Here is a 22,154-nt window from a genome sequence, read left to right as displayed (position 1 = left end):
TCAGTAACCGGGAGCAAGAACTTATAAGAATTATGCCCAGAAAAGAGGCCTGAGGGAGTCTGGAGAAGCAGGAGGTCCATGGAACCCTAAAGAGAAACCTATTCCTTCTCTAATTTTGCCCAAAGCTGCCATCCTTTGACCGTAAGATTTCTCCTGGGCTATAACCACAAAGAGATAGGACAATTCTGTGCATTTTCAAGTTGTGCGGGCAGTAAGCAGCATCCCTGAAGCCTCTAAGAATGGAAGGCAGTGAACAAGCTGGTTCTTGGGGGAATTCAGCTCCACCCTAATGAGGGGGCTGACTGGCAGCATGTGGCGATCCAGACAGGCTCCCGTGGGGATCAACTGACAGTGGAGGGATTTCCACTTCGATTTCATAGTCACAGGGCAGTGACTGAGTCCTGATGGTTCAGCACCCTCTTCACATGAGTAACTGCTAAAAGGAGTACGGCCAGTGACTAATTGGAAAATTTCATTATTAGATTTCCTAACCCCAAGTGAGCCACCCAGTAGCCATATCTTCAGGGACACTTATGTCTGACCTCTCTTAGGACACATGATTATTTTTAGCAGTCTGACTTTCTTATATTGAGAAATTCAGTTTAATATCAGTGTACGAGCTGGGCGCCAGTACAGGCTGATGCCTATATTACAAGCACTTTGGGAGGCCAAGGCAGGCGGATCACGAGGTCAAGAGATCAATACCATCCTGGTCAACATGGCGAAACCCCGTCTCTACTAAAAATACAAAAATTAGCTGGGCATGGTGGCGCATGCCTGTAGTCCCAGCTACTTGGGAGGCCAAGGCAGGAGAATAGCTTGAACCTGGGAGGCGGAGGGTGCAGTGAGTCGAGATCACACCACTGCACCCCAGCCTAGAGACAGAGCAAGACTCTGTCTCAAAAGAAAAAAATATGTATGTATCAATGTACCCTTGTTTTCAATGTCTCTTTTCCTTGCTGCAATTTCCACACTATTTCCTGGCTTGGAATAAACCTGTATTTGTTGTAATTGAGCTGATTGGCCATGGCTGAGAGGTTGCGGGTATTGTTTCCCCACTCTAAATAAGGCCTTCATTGCATTTTATAAAACATAGACTTTTTAAGGGGAATGGCTCACTAAAATTGCATTGATGGCTTGTTGCTGTGCTACCAGCTTAGCTGGATGTGAGAAAGCACCACTGTGACGTTTTCCTCTGCTTCATATTAGTGTCAGCTGAGAATAATTTTTTATCCTATTCACTTCCTGTGAAAAGGGATGATTTGGCCTTAGCATAAGACAATTTTAAGAAACCTAATTGGAAGCAAAATTGCTCTCTTATTGCAAGAGAGTTTTCACATATCCAAATGCCAATGGTGACAGCTTTGCAGTATTTCTCTGCTTTTAATAATATAATTTTAGGGGAAAAATAGTAAGAGACATCGCAATGCAATGCAAATACCACCTGCCATTGCTTTTCCCACCACTGGTATCTTACATTCCTTATTCATGTGATGCCAGCAAGCGAGACATGGAAACTCGAGGAAAAGGGAGAGGATCCTGCCATGTATCTGTTTTGTTTTGGTTTGGTTTTTCATTCTTATGTGCTAATGATTGTAGTAAAGATCTGAAGTTTATGGTAGTCATCAATGTGATATTTTAATAGAGAAATCACATGAGCCTTAGATACATACATAACTAATTTTGCTTGTAAACTCATTGAGACATGGGTCACATCTCTGATTAGTTCAGTCAAGATCTCAGCAATGAATGAATGAAGCCAGACCAAGAAACTGGTTTCTTGAGTAAAACTGTGTATTTCAAAGAACTGTTCTGGTGCCATGGAGACAGAGCCGTAGAAAAATTCCTATGGTTTGCTGAACCAGGGACCTTGATAATAATGGGGAAAATAAATTCCTGGAAATGATCTCTAACCAAAGACTGACCCTAACATCAGTATAGTTTGAAATGTCACCTACTTGATATTCTGCTCCTTGCTGCCTATGTGCACAAACACGCAGCTAAAGCAAACCTGATGAATAACAGAGGACAAGGACTGGGTATGTGCTTATTTTTATTTGGGTTCTATACCTTGAATGGCAGCTCGATTCCATAGTAGAAGCGCCATTGGATACATCTTCTCTTTTTCAAGAATGTTAGCCTTTTCTAAAAAAAGGAGACATTCCGTTAGGAAGGCTTAAAATGCCTCTGTAGTAAAGTCATATATGCATATGTATGATTGGGGGATTGCAGAGAATTTTAACTTATCTTACTAGATTCCAAAATGAATGCTAAATTGCTTTGAGCCACTTCATATCCCATTTCTGCAAGCAGCGCATACTGAACAAGAGAAGAATCTATATCACCATCCTTATAGGCAAAGTAAGCTGTCAGGAATTTCTCAGCCCAGTGGCCTAGTTCACAGACACCTTTATAAAGCTGTATACAGGAAGAGAAATCAAGCAGACTAGTTAGCTAGTATGCTTCACCCCAGGCAAATGAGAAATGAAATCAGTCTTCAGCTCCTACGGGCTGGTCAGGGAAGGATTTTAGGTCTATATTTTGCAAATTATTTAGGGTAAAGAGTTAATACCTTTTATAGGCACAAAGATCAGAAGTGTTTGGGTTTGTTTGTTTTGTTTTTGTCTTGAGGGAAACTTCCTCAGCCTTATTTTAAATTTGTATAATAAACTTTCCTGACTTGGAGGCTATATGGAAGAATAAGAATGTATCGTTTGTGTGTGTGTGTGTGTGTGTGTGTGTGTTTTAAAGGGACTTTCTGAGCACTGCGGCTCTGCGAGGGCAAGTTATAAGGCCACAGCTGATGTGAAAAGGAGAGAATGAAGGGAAGACAGCGCCGGAGGGTGTAGGTGACATAACTGTGAGGGAGGTGTGCAGAGCCCTAGGGGACAAATGTCAACTTAGCTGAATAGCCCTTATGTAACCAAAAGAGGTTAGCCATACATAATTCATTAGGAAGTTGGCAAAGGAGCAAATCTAAAGATAGATCATTAGCTGGCAGCTTTTGAAATGAGCTTCAGAGGGGCCAGATTGCAACATAGAGTATTTATGCTGGTGCAGCAGACGTGTTTAATAAATCAATGAAGGACATTAAGGTCCTAAAAGCATTCTTTTGGAAAGCGCATCACTGGCTCAGACTGAAAGAATTCACTTTCTCAACTGTCATCCAAATCACCAAAAACCAAAGGATGCTGCTTTCTGGGAAGAAGTGAGCTACATTTTCTAGGCTAAATCTAGCCTTTCGTTTCCCGAGTAGCAACTCCCTATCCCACTGGAAGTGCCAAATTGCCCTGGTGATTTGACTGAATGCTGAAACAGAAACAGAGCTCCTTAACTGCATATTGAGGTGAGCTCTGAACTTGATGAAAAGCCAAATGTCAGAGAGAGGAGAGATCTTTTCTCTGTCTCCCCCAACCTGAGTTACATCACTGCTTTTCCCCTCTGACAAATGTCAGTATTCACATTGTCAACTGGAAGAAAAGAGGTAATATTTATAAAATCAAAGACACCAACAATTTAAGAACAGTATCACCTCCTCTGTGTCATATATGACAAGTGCTTTAAAAACAGCCTCATATTGTATTTACCTCCACAGCAGTTCTGCATGATCTTACTACTCCTGTTCCTGTTGCATACATCTCGGCCAGATAATAAATGGCGAGGGGCTGCCCACTCTGAGATGCCAAGTAAAAATATTTGAAGGCAAGTTTATAATCCTTCCATATTCCAGAGCCAGCTGAAAATTAAAATCGTTTTAAGCCATCCCTTATTGACTTTATTTTTTATATTATAATCACTGGATATAATAGTCATAGTGATGCCTGCTATTTAAATATGATGGGAAAAGCCAACCAAAAGTCAAGCTACTCTAAATCCACTATTTGTGAAGGTGGGGGTGAACACTGAGTTTGGTTCTAAGTAAGAATATGGAAATTTATATTCTTGAGCCATTCTGAAAAAAAAAATCGAGAAAGAAGGACTACTTAGTCTTGTGAAAGTATCTCCCCACTATGGCATAACTAAAGTTAATGCAAAGGAAACCAAGTGATGGTCTCTGAGGACCCGAAGCCCCACCATGATGCATCTCGCCATCTTTGTCATCCTTCCATATCAGGGCACCCATATAGCTTCTCCCAGCCACAACTGTGGCGTATGCAGCAGGTAAATCCCAGCTCCAAGAAGCCGAACTCTCACCAAACTCCTGCTTAGAGCAGGAATAGGCATTTGAAGCTAGATCAGAGAGCCAGCAGACTCCTAGCAGCCAAAATTCTTGTCCTGGCTCTCTCATTAGTTCTTTTGTGAGTTGGGCACTTTATTTGCAAAAGTGAAGGCTTTCCTTAGATGGTCTTTAAGTTACCTTCCAGCTCTAACACTGGAGCCTTTAGAAGCAGTACCATGTAGCGATTAAGAGCAAAAGCTCTGGAGGCAAATAGCTTGAGTTTGAATTCCAGCTCCACAACTGTGTGATCCTGGGCAAGATGCCCAACCACAACATTGGCTTAGTTTGCTCATCTGTCCACTGTGGGATACCCCATAGATGTGTTGAGAGGGTCAAATGAGTTAAAACATACAAAGACTTAATATACATTAGCCATGACTATTTTTCTTATTCTAGAAACTTGGGAAATCTGGTAGATCCCGAGCCAAGAACTTGGAATGAACTAAAAGAACAAGGCCATCTTAGGCAACCTCAACCCCCCAAGATAGTACAAAACAGGTGCTCCTGCTGGGCCACTGTGGAAAATGCCAGTGACCCCTTGACTGGATGTGACCTCCTTGATGATGCGGTCTGCTGCTGCCCTGGCTCTGCCTCTGACATGAAGGACTTGGTGGGGATATTCAGGTGTGTTAAGATGTCCTGCTGTTTATCTTGGCCACTTCCTCTCTCACTCCCAACAGAGATTATTACAAACTTTCATGGCTTTCTGAGACCTCCTAGCCAACCACTCTACTTTTGCTCACAGAAGTCAACTTTGTACCTACTAGATCATTGAAGAAAACTTCACATCGTCTTTCCTTACTCGCCTCTCTCCCCATCCCATTCCCCCATACTTAGATTCGCATCATCCTTTCCACCCTCCCTCCAGTCTTTGAGGCTGAGCAATCCTGCGTATCTATCAAGGTTAAAGAGGCTTCCACTGCTCTGTGCCCAATCAGGTGCTAATACCACCAACGTTTTTCAGAGTCTCTTTCCATCAGTTATAATTATGCTCAGGTCTCTTGCCATCTTAAAAGTAACACCTTCTGGGTCCTTAGTCCCCCAGATGCTGAGTTCCTTCTCTCTCTTTCCCTTTAAGGTCACGCTGCTTGCAAGAATACTTCTATTTCTCAACTTCCTGATCTTAAATTCATGCCATTGTCATCCGGCTTCCACCCCAAGCAGTCCAATGACCTCACCCACATTTTCTGTATTGCCAAGTCTTATAGATATTTCATTCTTTCTTACTTGTTTTTTTTTTTTTTCTTTTTTTGAGATGGAGTCTTGCTCTGTTGCCCATATTGGAGTGCAGTGGTGTGATCTTGGCTCACTGCAACCTCCACCTCTTGGGTTCAAGCGATTCTTCTGCCTCAGCCTCCTGAGTAGCTGGGACTACAGGCGCCCCTCACCACACTAGGCTAATTTTTGTATTTTTAGTAGAGACGGGGTTTCACCATATTGGCCAGGCTGGTCTCGAACTCCTGACCTCGTGATCCGCCCACCTTGGCCTTCCAAAGTGCTAGGATTACAAGGGTGAGCCACCATGCCTGGCCTCTTGTTTTTTAAACCAGGCTTCTCACTGCGTTTCACAGGGGTGCTTATTCATTTACTCTTCCTTGAAAGTTCTTCCCTTGACTCCATTAAGATATATATATATATTTTTTTCCCCGTATTCCGAGATATATATATATATATATATTTTTTTTTTCCCCCCCCTATTCCGCTGAACTTGCCTTTCCATTCTTCTCAGTGATGTACTTCCCCTGCCTACCCTTCAATACAGAATGGAGGATCACTAGTTATCTACCATGGTCCACTGCTCTTTCCTCTCACCCTCTTGCTCCTTTCCTTTTGCAACCTCAACTACTCTTAACTAACAGCTGTGTGCTGATGCCTCTCCAACCTTCTCTGTAAGTTTGACCTTTCTTGTGAGTTTCATACTTGCTTCTGGGGATGTGCATGGGATATCGCTAGCACCTCCAACTTAACCTTGTCAAAGGTGAGCTTCCTGACTCTGCACCTCCTTGTCCCCTCTCCCAACTAGTGTACTTTTCTTTAGTCTTTTTCAAATTCTAATTTAATTTGTTGCCTAAATGTTCTGTCTAAACCACTCACACCAACCCTTTGATGTTTGTTATAAAAGGAGCAGACTTAATAGTGCATATGTCATTCTAAATAAAGCAGCCGTTATTTGTAGCACTTACAGTAGTACATGAAGCCTAACTGGAACTCTGCATCAGGCCACCCTTTCTCCGCAGCTTTCTGAAAGTATTTAAGTGCTTCGGCATAATTCTGCAGATAATTACACTCTATTACTCAAAGGCACAAGTAAAACTCCATGGAAACAATTGCCTTCCACTTTTTAAAAAGAGTATAGACAGTGCCCTATGTGATTTAGGCTAATTAAAATAGTATCAGAAACAATATATATTTTATTTCATTATTATATTAGACTCTATTAGGAACTAATGTCTCATTTTCATCATAATTATGTCTTTTTCTACATTGACAGTACATTTTGTTAGATATTGGGGAAGGTCACTTAAAAGACTAAGAAGATAAATTTCTCCATCAATAAAGTCCTCAGAGGAGAGATGATTTCTAAGGTTACTTAGAATCTATGATTCTAAGATATAATTAGAATTACTATTCTTGTCACAAGCTTGTTCTTCAGTGTCTCTTTGGCAGATATTTCACTGGATTATTTTATTCTCTATTATCTGATATAACAGTTTGGCAAACCAGATAATAGAGATGAATTCCTTTAAACTAATGAATGACCATGAATTTTACCCTGTAAATTGCTACAAATGAAAAGATAATAAAATAATTTAACTTACCACGGGAACTCCTTTTCCATAAAAGTAAAGAAGACCAAGCCCATGAAGGCCAATTGCATTGCCCTAGAAGAGTTTTAAAAAACCAAGTAAAGTCCCAGAAGAATTCATGATAAGGAAAATTACTGCAAAATTATTCAAAATATTTGACATGCACCCAGTAAGAGATTAATCAAGGCAGTTGACCGGTTATTCTGACCCACTCTAGTTTCTCCTTTTATACTTTCATAAACCCTTCTGGCTAGAAAAGGGAAGAGGGAAACAAAAGTCAAATCTCCCCTTCATTCTTGTATTCAACACTTATTTAGGACTTGCTTTGTGTATGATTCCATAGTAGGCACTGGGCAGAGGTAGGAGGTGAAAGGTAAAAGATGAAGAAGCTATAATCCCTGCCTTGGAGAATTCACACACTAGTGGGCTCTGAGCCATATCAAAGGGGAGGGGCAGGTCAGACCTCTTAAGAGTTCTGTCAAATGTAGTAAGTCCTAAAGTTTAAATAGATTGAGGCCGGGCGTGGTGGCTCACGCCTGTAATCCCAGCACTTTGGGAGACTGAGATGAGGGGATCACCTGAGGTCAGGAGTTTGAGACCAGCCTGGCCAATATGGTGAAATCCCGTTTCCACTAAAAATGTAAAAATTAGCCGGTCGTGGTGGCAGATGCCTGTAATCCCAGCTACTTGGGAAGCTGAGGCAGGAGAATCGCTTGAACCTATGGGGCGGAGGTTGCAGTGAGTTGAGATTGCGCCACTTCACTCCAGCCTGGGCAAAAGAGCAAAACTCTGCCTGAAAAAAAAAAAAAAAAAAAGAAAGGAAGGAAAAAAGAAGTAGATTGAGAGTGTTGCAGACACCTAGAAGAGGGACACTCTAGTGCCTGATTGAGACTAGGAACTGAAGAAGATCGAATTGTCAGGAGTGGGGGTGGTGACATTTGAGCTAGGTCTTAAAGGATGTGTAGGAGTTTTCCAGAAGGGAGAAGTCTATCCAGACACTTGTTACCTACTCAGGTCTAAGGAGGTTGACATAAATGGTCAAATCACATTTTAGAGACTCTGTGGATTTCAGTCCAGCCACTACAGATAGTAAAGCATTGTTGGTATATTTCTTTATTCAGATTTATTGCTTATAACATCCCTGATGTTTCCTTTTCCACTTGATGCTAAATTAATTGCCATTTATTTTCCAATTAATATTCTGAATACTCTAAGGAAGGGAGTATTTCACACATTTAGTATTCAGCACATGTTCAAATATATAGATATTTAGCATATCAATTTTGGATGAAGAGTGAACTTTGAAAGTGACTTTCTCAAGGAGAAAACTCTTTCTTTCCATCTCCTATCATGCATTTCACCCTCTAGTGACTACAGTAAGAAACCATGATTGACCACCTGACTTTCTTTCTTTCTTTTTTTTTTTTTTTGAGACGGAGTCTCACTCTGTTGCCCAGGCTGGAGTGCAGTGAGGTGATCTTGGCTCACTGCAACCTGTGCCTCGCGGGTTCAAACTATTCTCCTGCCTCAGCCTCCTGAGTAACTGGGATTACAGGTGCGGGCCATCACGCCCAGCTAACTTTTTGTATTTTTAATAGAGACGGGGTTTCATCATGTTGGCCAGGTGGGTCTCAAACTCTTAGCCTCGAGTGATCTGCCCATCTTGGCCTCCCAAAGTGTTGGGATTACAGGTGTGAGCCACCGTGCCCTGCTGACTAACTGACTTTCATTCAGCAGATCTGTAGGTATGTTTTACAGGTTTCTAGTATTTCTGCAGGAGCTTATGTTCTAATAGAAAGCTCTCCAAATTTCTTCTTACCACCTATATTTAGTTATTGTAGATGCAGCCGGAGTAACCCTTAGTAACACAGGAATAGCACATAAATAGAGAAGGCATATTTCAAAAATGGTTTCAAGACTCCAAATTTTGAGCCTATTGTATGAGAGGATCTGCTATTGTAAGAGTTCTTAAGGACAGTACATCCGTATTTAAAACAGATGGTATAATTCTGCTCTCTTCTTCCCTCTTCTCTCCTGGTCACATCTCTTGTGGTTCTGAGAGTCTTGGGTTGCTCTGCTCTGGAAGTAGTACGGCTCAGTGTGATGAATGTGGCAAAGTCTAGTGAGTCTGTCTTCTAATTAGCCTCGTTTAGATGTCATCTTGAATTGTAGTTCCTATAATCCCCATGCATCATGGGAGAGACCTGGTGGGAGGTAATTGAATCCTGGGGGCGGTTACCCCCATGCTGCTGTTCGTGTGATAGTGAGTAAGTTCTCATGCGATCTGATGGCTTTATAAGGGGCTTTTCCCTCTTTTGCTTAGCACTTCTCCTTGCTGCTGCCATGTGAAGAAGTACGTGGTTGCTTTCCCTTCTGCCATGATTGTATGTTTTCTGAGGCCTCCCCAGCAATGCTGAAATGTGAGCCAATTAAACCTCTTTCCTTTATAAATTACCCAGTCTCAGGTATGTCTTTATTAGCAATGTGAGAATGGACTAATACAGAAGGGAAGGAAACAGATGAAAGGAGGGAAGGAAGAAGGGAGAGAGAAACGAGAAAGTTTAAAATAGCAGGGACAAATTACTTTCTCCGCTAAGGGAGTCCCTGGGACCCCAGGGGCTCAGTGAATTACCCATCACTGTTTAAGGCCCAGCATACCTATTTAGAACTTGTCAGGTGAGGAGTGGCCAGTTCAGATACCTGCAGGAACCATGCCAGTGATATAAGAAATAAAATATGCCGGGTGGTGCAGACAGTGGTGCAGATGGAGACACATAGAGTCCCTGTCCTGCGTGAAGGCAGCAGCAGCTCTCAGCTCCTCTGCTCCAGCTGAAAATAGCAGTCTTGTTTCATTAGCGTTTGTCATTTTCTTTTCTTTTTCTTTTTTCTTTTCTTTTCTTTTCTTTTTTTTTTTTTAAGACAGATTCTTGCTCTGTCACCCATGCTGGAGTGCTGTGGAATGATCTCAACTCACTGCAACCTTTGCCTCCTGGGTTTAAGTGAGTTTCATGCCTCAGCCTCCCAAGTAGCTGGGATTACAGGCATTCGCCCCCATGCCTGGCTAATTCTGTAATTTCTGTAGACATAGGGTTTCACCATGTTGACCAGGCTGGTCTTGAACTCCTAACCTCAAGTGATCTACCAGCCTCAGCCTTCCAAAGTGCTGGGATTTAGAGGTGTCAGCCACCATGCCTGGCTAGCTTTTGCCATTTTCAAGAAAAGCTGGATGTTTAGATTTGGATGTCAAGTTTACTGATTTATTTATTTTATTTATTTATTTTTTGAGACAGAGTCTTGCTCTGTTGCCAGGCTGGAGTGCAGTGGCAGGATCTCAGCTCACTGCAACCTCTGCCTCCCAGGTTTAAGCGATTCTCCTGCCTCAGCCTCCTGAGTAGCTGGGACAACACGCACATGCCACCACACCCAGCTAATTTTTGTATTTTTAGTAGAGACAGGGTTTCACCATGTTGGCCAGGATGGTCTCAATCTCTTGACCCGGCCTCCCAAAGTGTTGGGATTACAGGCGTGAGCCACCATGCCCGGCCAGTTTACTGATTTTTAAAACACTTTCTGGCCCAGAAAAACCATATGTATAGCCAATCCCTCTAGTATACACCTGCTGTTTTAGGGTGTAATGCTGTTGCTTAGGTTAACTGACATGAAGTCAGGGAGCAAATAGGCCTTTCTTTGGCAAATATTTAATAAACCCCTGCTCTAGACCCCTTTATTTAATAACCCTTTGGCAGGACCTTTGCTCTCCTCTAGTTGAGGACACATGGCTTTTGGACAGGAGGGGAGAAGCAACAGGTAGGAACCAGTTAAATCCCAGCAGCAGGAGTGAATGCAGGGTAAGTTCAGAAGAGGAAAGAGATCATGTAAGCCAGTAAGGGCAGGGGCAGCTCTGTGGATGGAGGGAGGACTGGGCTGTGCTCTGGGGGATAAGTAGGACTTAGAATAAGAGACTCTGGGAAGGGGAGGCAGATGACAAAAGTGTGGAAATGAGGACGGGCCTGACGTGTTTAGGGGCACAAGAGAGAACTGGAGGAATGTGGTCCAACATGGGCACAATGTCACATTCAGTCACTGTGCTTGTTTCTAAGTAAATAAGACAAAAGAAGTTGTAAAATCTGTAGCTCTGTGTCATGGTATTGATATCATTTAAAAACAAATTTACAAAGCAGTTTTAAAAAAAGTAGTAAGAGTGAGAAATCTCATAAATTGTCCAGGCACTGATCAAGAAGTGTGTGGCCATCTCTACCCAATGCCATTTAGAATAATTACCTTAATTGTAAGTTCAGATTTCCTTTGTAAAGGAAAGCAGCTCGGGTTTAGCACACCAGAGACTCAGATCACTGCTGGTTGGTTCCACAACCCTGAATAGCTTGGAAGCTGAGTTAATTTACACTCCCATCTCCCTGGCATTATTCTTACGGCCTGACATATCAGGGTTATTTGCCAGATTATAAGAGATTTTCTTTGTTACTCCTTTTCAGTCTGCTTTTCCTTGTCATCCTAATCTAACGGTACTTCAGGTAACTGCCTTGCTGAGCAACAATTTCATATAAATTACAAGGGAGAGAAGCCGAGTACTAGCCTTCTCAGTAATTTACACCACAATAGCAGCAGCTCCGAGGTGCTAGTCACTTATAAATAGGCTCCTAGAGCAGTGTGTGGGTTTTTAAAAACTGGGAACGGTTGAAATGATTCCTGATTTGAGCACAGCTTTACTGCCAGTGTTCCAGTATGCAACTGTAAGACAACAAAATGCTTCCTACTGTGCAGGGATAGAAAGTTTACCAAGGCCATTCGCCAAGAGCAGGCCGATGGGTGTTGGGATGAGGCCATCTTTTATGCATGAAAGGGATTCAGAGGAGTCTACTAAGCCTTATGTGACAGATACTAGCCTCACGGAGCCCAGGAACAAAGGCAGAGACTTCAATGCAGGAGGCATGTTATACCATTTCGCTCGTCCCTCATACAGCTAATTCATTCTGTCTGGAATGTGCTCCGAAGTTCACTCTACCTTACTGGCCTCACACTGCAAAAGATAATAGTGTGCTTACTGTGTGTCAGGCACTGCTTTAAGTACTTCACAATATGAGGGACAGCCTCTTGAGCAGCTGGGACTACAGGTGTGTGCCAGCACGCCGGGCTAATTTTTGTACTTTTTGTAGAGATGAGGTTTCACCATGTTGCCAGGCTGGTCTCAAACTCCTGAGCTCAAGCAATCTGCCTGTTTCAGCCTCCCAAAGTGTTGGGATTACAAGCGGGAGCCACTGTGCCTGGCAGGCAAATATTCTTGAATTCCCATTTTACAGATGGGGAAATTGAGGCACAGAAAGGCTAAGTAACTTGCTCATGTTCACACATCTAGTCAGTTTCAAGGCTGGCATTCAAGCCAGGAATTCTGTCTCCAGATCCCTATTCTCAGTCTCCTTGCCCTGGCCTCCTCCCTGACAAGCTCCCACCTTGGCCAGAGGGAGCTCTGGCCGACAGAGGGATTTTCCCTTCCTCTGTCCTCATTTCTTTTGTTTCCTGTTCCTAAGCTAGATGGCCTCATATATTGCATAAGGGAGAGGGGAAAGCTGAACTTCTGTCTGGTTTCCTCCTGGCCTCTGCTAGGGCAGCACAAGCCACTGCCATTTTTCATTTTCCAAGATGGCAAGTCGTAGCTTCCCTTACTGTCATTGCATACTCCCATCACCAGTATTATACTTCTTCAGGACACAAAACTCCTTACTGGCCCATTATCTGGGCTTGGGACTTTGAAGTCCATTCTTTGGCACCAGTCTGCATGTAATAAAATCAATTTGTGTGTATGTGTTTACAGCAGTGCATTAAGGACATACCTTACTGGCTGCCATGGAAAAGTACTTGAAGGCAGTAGCATTATTTTGCGGTGCGGCAGCATTCCCCTCTAAATACATCTAGGAAGAAAAATGAAAAGAGGATAGAAAAAAAATAATTTGAGGGTAATGCAAATATTTTAAAATGAAATAGAGGTAAGAGTGGTACAACACATTGAAAGTAGTAAATGCCACTGAATTGTATACTTTAGAGTGGTCAATTTTGTGTTATTTACATATTTACATTTTACCTCGATTTAAAACAACAAGAAAAGTAAGAATACCATTTATTACAGATTTCTGGAGTGACCCTGCCTGAGGGCAAAGAAATGGACCCTGTTTGTGTTTTCTCTCTCTCTTTTGTTTTGCATCTACATTTACTGTGTGTTGCATTTAGGAAGCAGGACATTTGTCCCTATGGTTACTAATGCAAATCGGCCCCAGGGAGCCAAGGGTGGCACATAGGGGAGTGAACAGTCTTTGAAGGAGAGAGAAGAGCATGCATTTCCAGAGGTACCCTCCACCAGGCTACTCTGCAGTCACAGGAGGCCTCCCATCAGAGGTGGCATAAGGATAGCTCTGGTCAGTCTGCAGCTGATTCACACTCCAGCAGTAGAGGAAAGAAGGGCCTGATTGGGCTCAGACCTGTACCTGTCTCCAACACTCAACCAACCTGGATCTCCTCTTACATACTGGGGAGTGGGGTGGTCATAGGCTCATAGCTACGCTCAGAGGAGGAGCCCTGGGCCAGGTGCACTTTTTTATTTTATTTTTTATTTTTGGAGACGGAGTCTCTCTCTGTTGCCCACGCTGGAGAGCAGTGGCGTGATCTCAGCTCACTGCACCGTCTGCCTACTGGGTTCAACCGATTCTCCTGCCTCAGCCTCCCAAGTAGCTGGGATTACAGGCACCCGCCATCATGCCCAGCTAATTTTTGTAGTTTTAGTAGAGACGGGGTTTCACCATGTTGGCCAGGCTGGTCTTGAACTTCTGACCTCAAGCAATCCACCGGCCTCCGCCTCCCAAAGTGCTGGGATTACAGGCGGGAGCCACCGCGCCTGGCCCAGGTGCACTTTTAAGGTTGCTTTTGGTGCCCCAGATAAAGGCTGCTGTTATATGGGGCTTCTTCCCAAACCATCACCTCAAGAATACCACCCTCAGGTTGCAGCCAAACGCCCCATTCAGCTGCTTCCGTCAGAGAGGCCTGCTGCGCTGTCCCTCTACAATGGGTTCAATGAGCTGGTATCATTCATTTGTTAGGTTTGTATTTTTTAAATTTAAATTTTAATTATTTTGAGATGAGGATCTTGCCATGTTGCCCAGGCTGGTCGCCTCTGCTCAAGTGATCTTCCCACCTCGACTTCCCAAGTAGCTGGGACAACAGGCACACGCTGCTAATTTCTTAGGTTTTTAATAAATGAAAACTATGAATCAAGATGAAGCATGTACCTTTCCTATAAATGCCATGGCATTTGCACTCCCGGCCTTTGCTGCCTTTAAGAAGTAGTGTAATGCTTTCTGGAGAGAAAAGGAACAGTGTTATTGCTAGTCACAAAATAAATCCTTCAAAATAGCTTTTTGAGCCACACTTTATTTAATTCAATATGCATTCGAAAAATATCTATGGTTCTTGCCACTGAGCTTAAAAAAAAATCTGTGAAATGCCCATTTTGTTCAAGGCACTATTCCGACCAAGTGCTTTTTCAACCATAACCTGAGGAGTGGGAGAGTGTCTCCATCTCTTTCTTTCATATCATTTTGTAACATGAGGACTTGCTTCTTACATTTGGAAAGCCACGACGGGAATGTAGCTTTGTAGGGAGAGATGAATCCCAGCTGTGAAGCTAAATAGTCCATTATTTTGAAAAGCAGGCTTCTCTGTTGACACTGTGTACTTAATAAGAGGTTTTACTATGGTTGGCAGAATTGGATACACAGTCTCCTAATGTTTATAGGCATAGTAAGACCAGACACACTTGCCCGGCTGCTGAGATTAGGTCTTTATGCAGAAGTGAGCTTTAAGACAATTCCTTCTGACTCAAATTGAAGGAGGCCAGTAAAGCCTCTGATTTTTGTCTAGGTCATTACATTAAATGAAGCACTCTGTCTAGAACACGTAAGGGCTGACCTTGTCCCTTGCTGCCACACTCCCTAGGCCTCATCTTGACCTTCTGGAAAGCCCCTCCTCGGAAACCATATAGAGCAATGAAAGAAATCAGCCTCAAGAATGTGATATGAAACCGCTCTTTTTGTTTGTTTGTTTTTGAGACGGAGTCTCACTCTGTCACCCAGGCTGGAGTGCAGTGGCACAATCTCGGCTCACTGCAGCCTCCATCTTCTGGGTTCAAGTGATTCTCCTGCCTCAGCCTCCCGAGTAGCTGGGATTACAGGCGACCCCCACAATGCCCAGCTGTGAAGCCATTCTTTAAAGTGTCTTGCTAGGATATGACCCTTCCGTTCTTTAAAAAGTCTTGATCAGGTTGATGTGCAAAGATGTTCCTTCTTAAAGAGAAGAGAATGTTTAAGGAAGAACTGCTGGTAGTTATTTGACATGGAAGCTTGCTGTAGGAATGTTGCTAACTTCTTTGTGGACATAAATACAAATGCTGCCACTGCTGAACCTCATGGCATCATGCATCCATTCATCCATCCAGCTCTCCCAATCTTCATTTACCCTTTCAAACACTTGATTGAAGCCTGCTATATATAGGATAGTATGTTACGTATTATAGGTGATTCATAGATAAACAGAAACATGATTCCTACATTAGCTTCCTAACAATGTTCCTGAGAAAGAGAATACATATAAGTAGCAGTAAGATAGTAGGTAATAGGTGGTATAAAATAAACTCCATAAGGAATTAGAAGGAGATAGAATAAAAGACATTGTATCCAGTTCTCCAATAAGTGTTTTGCAAACTTTTTCTTACCTAATCTTCACAATAGCACCATCAGGAGGGTGTTATTAATATCTGATCTTATTACCAACATGTCAGAGTTGTGCAGTTAGTACTGGAGATCAATAAGCAGCTCGCCACTCTGTCTCCGCGGTATACAGAGGAGGGCTAAAATGATCGAGGCCTCATGAAAGATGGTGACAAGTCACCAGTAGAGAGGCTAGGGGAAGAACCTGAGCAAAGGAATGGGGATGGGAGTGGCCAAGTTGTGTTCAGAAAATAGTAACTACTTCAGCGTGGCTGAAATACAACATCCGAAAGCCAAGACTTACAAAAATACGATGGGACCATTACTATAAACAGTCTTGAATACCAGGCTAAGGATTTTATTTTTTTAATTAAAAAACTTTTTTGAGACAGTCTTGCTGTGTCACCCAGGCTGGAGTGTAGTGGTGTGATCTCAGCTCACTGCAACCTCCACCTCCTGGGTTCAAGCAATTCTCCTGCCTCAGCTTCCTGAGTAGCTGGGACTACAGATGTGCGACCACCACAACCGGCTCATTTATGTATTTTTAGTAGAGGTGGAGTTTTGCCATGTTTGCCAGGCTGATCTTGAACTCTTGACCTCAGGTGATCCTCCCGTTTCGGCCTCCCAAAGTGCTGGAATTACAGGTGTGAGCCACCACACGCGGCTATAAGGATTTTATTTTATTTTAAAATAAAAAATACAAAATAGAAGCCACTGAAGATCTATAAATGTTAGGGAATCCTGAAGATAAAATGCCTGGAATCATCTAAGTGTCAGCTGGAGAGGAGGAAGTTATAGCAATGTACAAGTTACTAAATGAGAGAACACTAATATCAAAAATAAAAGTATATCTCATGAATCTCTCTACTGAGCTGTGACCAAAATATGTCCCCAGGTAACTGTGTAAATTACACAAATCACATTATCTCCTGGGCTTGGTTTCCTTATTCAGATTCTCCTCCTCTGTGCTCTCAGGGCACCTCATCCTGTCCGTATTATGGCATTCATCCATTGATTTCATTATCTACTTATTTTGTCTCCTCCAATGTTGAATCTTCTGTACTTAGCATAGTGTGGGCTATATGTTAGGTATCAGGAAATGTTTCAGAAATGAATAAATGAATGAATGTCTATCCATCTCTAAAACAAGGCAGCTGGACTTTAATCTTTATGGGCTCTTCTCGCTCTAGTATTATGATTCTGTAAAATCATTTTCAAAGTCCAGTTTAGTAATTTGGTTCTCAAATATCTTGTAATAGAGACTTTTGAAAAAAGTTTCATTCTGGGAAATCAGTGAAATTTTAAAAGAAAGTAACTTGTTCTCCAGAAGCAAATATAAATCCTGGAGTTTTCCCCACCCTTAAATATAATGATTTGATAAAGACCTAAAGGAATTGAGACACTGTCTCACACACTGCTCCACTGTCATGGCTTACTTAGCATTTCATTCCCTTTTTTTTTTCATTTTTAAATTTACATGTCCATAATACTATTGCTTCAATTATATAAATCTTTATTAAACACCACATGAAACTACCACCAAGAAAGCTACCTTGATGGATACACATGAGCCAACTTGAGTTCTTGTTCTTGAAGAGTTAAGATCAAGTATCCATCCATCGATCCATCCATCCATCCATTCATCCATCCATCCATCCATCCATTCATCCATCCATCCATCCATCCATCCATCCATCCATCCATCCATCCATCCATCCATCCATCCATCCATCCATCCATCCATCCATCCATCCATCCATCCATCCATCCATCCATCCATCCATTGATCCTTCCTTCCTTCCTTCCTTCCTTCCTTCCTTCCTTCCTTCCTTCCTTCAAATATTAACTGAGCACCCATCATCATATTTCACAGATTCTAAGATGTACATCTCCTCCCACCTCATTTCAATCAGGACATTTCTTACTGTCAATGGCATATTATAATGTATATTGGTAGTTTTTTTTTATTCCTCAGAACATAAAATATTTGTGTGTCTTACAATTGCTGGTGTCTTAGTATGAAATATAGTATGCCCCAGATATTATGTTAAGTAAGTAAAGTTTTATTATTTGAACCCATATCTCTCTTTTAAAAAAAAATCATGATTTTTCACTGACTATAAGCAAATCTGTAGTTTAATCAGTTTGTAACATTTCCCCTAGAATGAAATGCCAAGAAAATGTATTGTTCTAAAAATCTTTATGAATACTTTTTTTTTTTCTTTCTTGAGATGGAGTCTTGCTCTGTCACCAGGCTGGAGTACAGTGGCATGATCTCAGCTCACTGTAACCTCCGTCTCCTAGGTTTAAGCAATTCTCCTGCCTCAGCCTCCTGAGTAGCTGGGACTACAGGTGTGCGCCACTATGCCCAGCTAATTTTTGTATTTTTAGAAGAGACGGGGTTTCACCATGTTGGCCAAGATGGTTTCAATCTCTTGACCTCGTGATCCGCCCACCTCAGCTTCCCAAAGTGCTGGGATTACAGGCATGAGCCACCGTGCCTGGCCTGAATACTTCTTTCATCTCTGACTCTGTAGATCATCCTGAGAAGAGATGGTATTAGCTCTTTTTAAAAATTTTGTAATGGGTAGCAGGATAGACAAAGCAGTTGCCCTTACAAATTTGATATTATTCCTCTGCTAGGTTTAATTTAATTATGCTTTATCCATTTTAATAATATTCACCCAAACATCCCGCTTTCCTAATCCAATTTACTCTGAGCCTGCATATATTTAGAAATGCAAATAAAATTAAAATCTATGTGTAGAAATGTCAAGATAATGTAATCAAGAATTGCATATACAGTATTTTTCAATAATTAAGAATTTGGTCAGGGGGAGGGTAAAAATGTTTTCTGTGATGACAACTCTTGAGATTAGTTCAACCAAACAATGAGGAAGGAAAAGACAGGCAAGCTAGTTATTTCCAGGTATTTTGAAATTTAATTTTCTGAGCAGTGAACTGGAGCATCATATTTAAGAAGAAGAGTCTTATACTAATAATTCTCTTTGGTGGACTGAAATATTAGCATACTGGCTCAAGTGGTGGTCTTCAGGCTGAGGACTGTAGTTAAGAATAAGGTATTGTATATTTCAAAATAACTAGAAGAGAGGATTTTGAATAGAACATGACAAAGAAATGACAAGTGTTTGTGGTGATGGATTTGCAGATTACCCTGGTTTGATAATTACATAATGTATACATCACATTTGCATACATATGTATATATTACATAATGAATATATTATGTAATGATCAAAACATCACAGTGTATCCCATAAATATGTACAATTATTATGAGTCAATTAAAAAAGAAAATAAAATAAAAAGAAAAGAAAACATTATCCTCTCTGAGGAGGTGAGACTTGGAAAGATGAGAAGTGAGGCATGAAAAGAGCTGCAGTAATAGCCTTTTGGAAACTGGATTTATCTTTGTATCTTCCCTCTCCCTTATGCATCTCCCCTGCCTTCCAAGTTGATTCTGGCACAGCTACACTATGGTATGTTACAAGAATGACCGCAGTACTTTGCAGCTCTGCTCATTGAGAGGAGAAGCCCATTTCCCTACCTCTCCAAGCTTGCTGGCCTTGTGATTTGCTTTGGCCAAAAGAATGTGGCAGAAGTGATTTGTCAGTTCTGAGCTCAGGCCTCAAGAGACTTCTGCTCTGGTGTTCTTAGAACCTTTGACTGCCATGTGGAAAGCTTGGGCCAGTTGGCTGGAGCACGAGACCACATGGAGAGGGACCTCAGTCATTCTAGCAGTCACAGAGGAAGCCATCATAAACCAGCCAGCTCTAGCTAATGTTCCAGCGAACTGCAGATGCATGAGCAAGCCCAGTGAAGATTAGCTGAGCCTGGCCCAGATCGGAATTGCTCAGCTGAGGTAACCAAAATTGCTGACCTGTCAAAATCATGAATTAAATAAATGGTTATTATTGAAAACCACCTAAGTTTGGGACTGTTTAAAATGCAGACAAAGATAACTGATAGATAAGTCAATTTGTCGTAAGGTTTGATATTTCAACTGGAGTCCTCCATTCAAGTTCAGGTTCATTAGGCTGAGAGAATAAAAAAGGACCAGCCTGTGCTTACCCCAGAGAGTACCTGAACCACAAGGATGGTTCTGGAATTAAACTCGTCTTCTTGGGATATCTGGAAGCAGAAGGCCCAACCCACTATCAGAAAGAGCTAAAGGAAACTGAGAGATCATGTCATTTCTTCTTCTTGCTTTATAAATGAGGGAACAGATTTTAGAGGCTGTTTTTTGTTTTGGCCTGGGTCAAATGAAGTTTAATGGAAAGAGCTCAGGTTTTGATTTCTGAAGGCCTGAGTTCAAATTCTGCTTCTTAAACAATCTTATTTCCCAGTTGTGAGCCTTGAAGCAATTTATTTTATGTCTCCATCCAGCCTCTGCTTCTTATTTGTAAAACAGATGTAATAAAACCTTGTGAATGAGCCCACAGGAGATCCTGGCTGGGCTCCTGGGTGACACTCAGCTGCCTGGCTGCTACACAACAGCTCTAGGATCCTGCCCTGGGATTGCGCTTCATCCTCACATGGAGGCAGCTGCAGCTGCCATCTGGTGACCACAGTGGCTGGAGCTGACTGAAGTACCAACTTTGTGGGATTTTATTGCACTGTACGAAGATTGGTTTGTCTTCCCTACAGCTGAAGCTAGGGTGCCCTCACATCCAAATTTCATGTTTATGGAAAATGAGGAAGCCTTCCTAGTTACACATTCTATGATTAACATGAGAAACTCATTGCAGGCTGAAATCTGACAGAGTAATATTATGAATCCAGATATTCCCATCTAAGAAGCTAAAACTTTGGTTATGATTAAGATGAAAGAAAAATCTATGGATCTTCAACTGAGCTGTCTTGGGGTGAATAGGCTTATTTAAATTCCTACCTATTTTATCACATTTTATGAAATGACTTCGACATTTACCTGATGTTTACTGGACCTCATATAAAATACAAATTATAGTACCAAAGACACATTCATAAAATAACCCAAAATGAAATGCAAAGTAATAACAGATCACTTTTTTAGGTAATAGCCTTATAAAGTAGTTGTTTCTATCACTTAGCCATTGGGACTATGTTGAAATAGGCTATGTGTTCCTTTGAGACAAGGAGCATGTGTCTCCTATAAATGAAAAGAGCAGCAAAATCATCTTTAAAAAGAAAAATCCAGTTACTTCCCAGGTCTGTGGTGATGTAGGGCCTTGAAACCACTATCAGAATCTAAGCAAGAACTCATCCCATGACCCTGGCATCTTGCAGAGGAGGATCCTGTGTAGGTCAAGTTCATTTGTTCATTTGCTTTTTTCTTCACTACAAATTTGAATGGTTAATTAATTTTTTTTTCTTTTCTTTTCTTTCTTTTTTTTTTTATGGAGTCTTGCCCTATCGCCCAGGCTGGAGTGCAGTGGCATGATCTGGGCTCACTGAAACCTCTGTCTCCTGGGTGCAAGTGATTCTCCTGCCTCAGCCTCTCGAGTAGCTGGGATTACAGGCATGTGCCATCACACCCGGCTAATTTTTTGTAATTTTAGTAGAGACGGGGTTTCACCATGTTTGCCAGGATGGACTCAATTCTCCTGACCTCGTAATCCACCCACCTCAGCCTCCCAAAGGGCTGGGATTACAGGCATGAGTCACTGTGCCTGGCCGGTTAATTAACCTTTTAACCTTACTGGGATAAGGTAAGGTTAAGCAAAATGATTGAAAGGAGCTTTGCAAACGTATAAGGATGTTTAATATATTTTTAATTATATTAAAAGCAGTCTGTCTTCTGATTTAGCCAAATGGGGATGAAGTTGCTTCTCAGGCTCCTTAGCGGTGATCCCCAGGTGGACTCTGCGGCTGGCCTTGGGTTCAGGCTGGCAGGTGTGGATATTCTCTCTCCTAATCCTGGCCCAAGGTGTGTGTGAGTGGGCAGAGACTAGGTTCTCCTGCAACATGGATACTCCCCTGCCTCGATTGCTCCTCAGAAGTCCCTTTCCCTTTGTTCTTGAAGGCAGGTGGGCAAGTGCTCCCTCTGGAGAACTTAGTTCTTCCTAAGAAGCTGGGAAGCATAGTTGACCAAGAAAGCATCAGTGGGCTTTCTGAGCAACTCTTCCACCTTTCCCTCTCCCCGCTTTCACTTCCCTGCCAGCCTCCCTCACTATTACCTTCCCCACCCCATGTGAGTGGATCTTGAGATAGACTTACATGGTAATCCTGATCCAGACCTTTCCTCCCAATTAGATGTAATTGTCCAAGAGAGACCTAGGAACGATGAGTTTGGAAATCATTTTAGCAGCAGTATTACTTTAAATAAATAAAACATTTATGTGGTGATTCTACTGT

General features: G+C 42.0%; 1 protein-coding gene across 1 annotated transcript in view; it reads right to left on the bottom strand.

The window, feature by feature from the left end:
- SEL1L2 (SEL1L2 adaptor subunit of SYVN1 ubiquitin ligase) overlaps positions 1-22,154 on the bottom strand; it is a 122,990-nt gene that overhangs the window by 3,967 nt on the left and 96,869 nt on the right. The window contains exons 7-14 of the mRNA XM_017876675.1: positions 22,017-22,073; positions 14,322-14,390; positions 12,876-12,953; positions 7,039-7,101; positions 6,403-6,490; positions 3,588-3,736; positions 2,253-2,418; positions 2,071-2,145 (exon numbers count right to left, since the gene is read on the bottom strand). Coding sequence (XP_017732164.1) covers positions 2,071-2,145; positions 2,253-2,418; positions 3,588-3,736; positions 6,403-6,490; positions 7,039-7,101; positions 12,876-12,953; positions 14,322-14,390; positions 22,017-22,073 — 745 coding nt within the window. The remainder of the gene's footprint in view (positions 1-2,070; positions 2,146-2,252; positions 2,419-3,587; positions 3,737-6,402; positions 6,491-7,038; positions 7,102-12,875; positions 12,954-14,321; positions 14,391-22,016; positions 22,074-22,154) is intronic.

This window comes from Rhinopithecus bieti, unplaced genomic scaffold, assembly GCF_001698545.2.
Source record: "Rhinopithecus bieti isolate Rb0 unplaced genomic scaffold, ASM169854v2 scaffold_10620, whole genome shotgun sequence".
Classification (NCBI taxonomy): Eukaryota; Metazoa; Chordata; class Mammalia; order Primates; family Cercopithecidae; genus Rhinopithecus; species Rhinopithecus bieti.
This window is presented reverse-complemented; position numbering and strand designations above follow the sequence as displayed.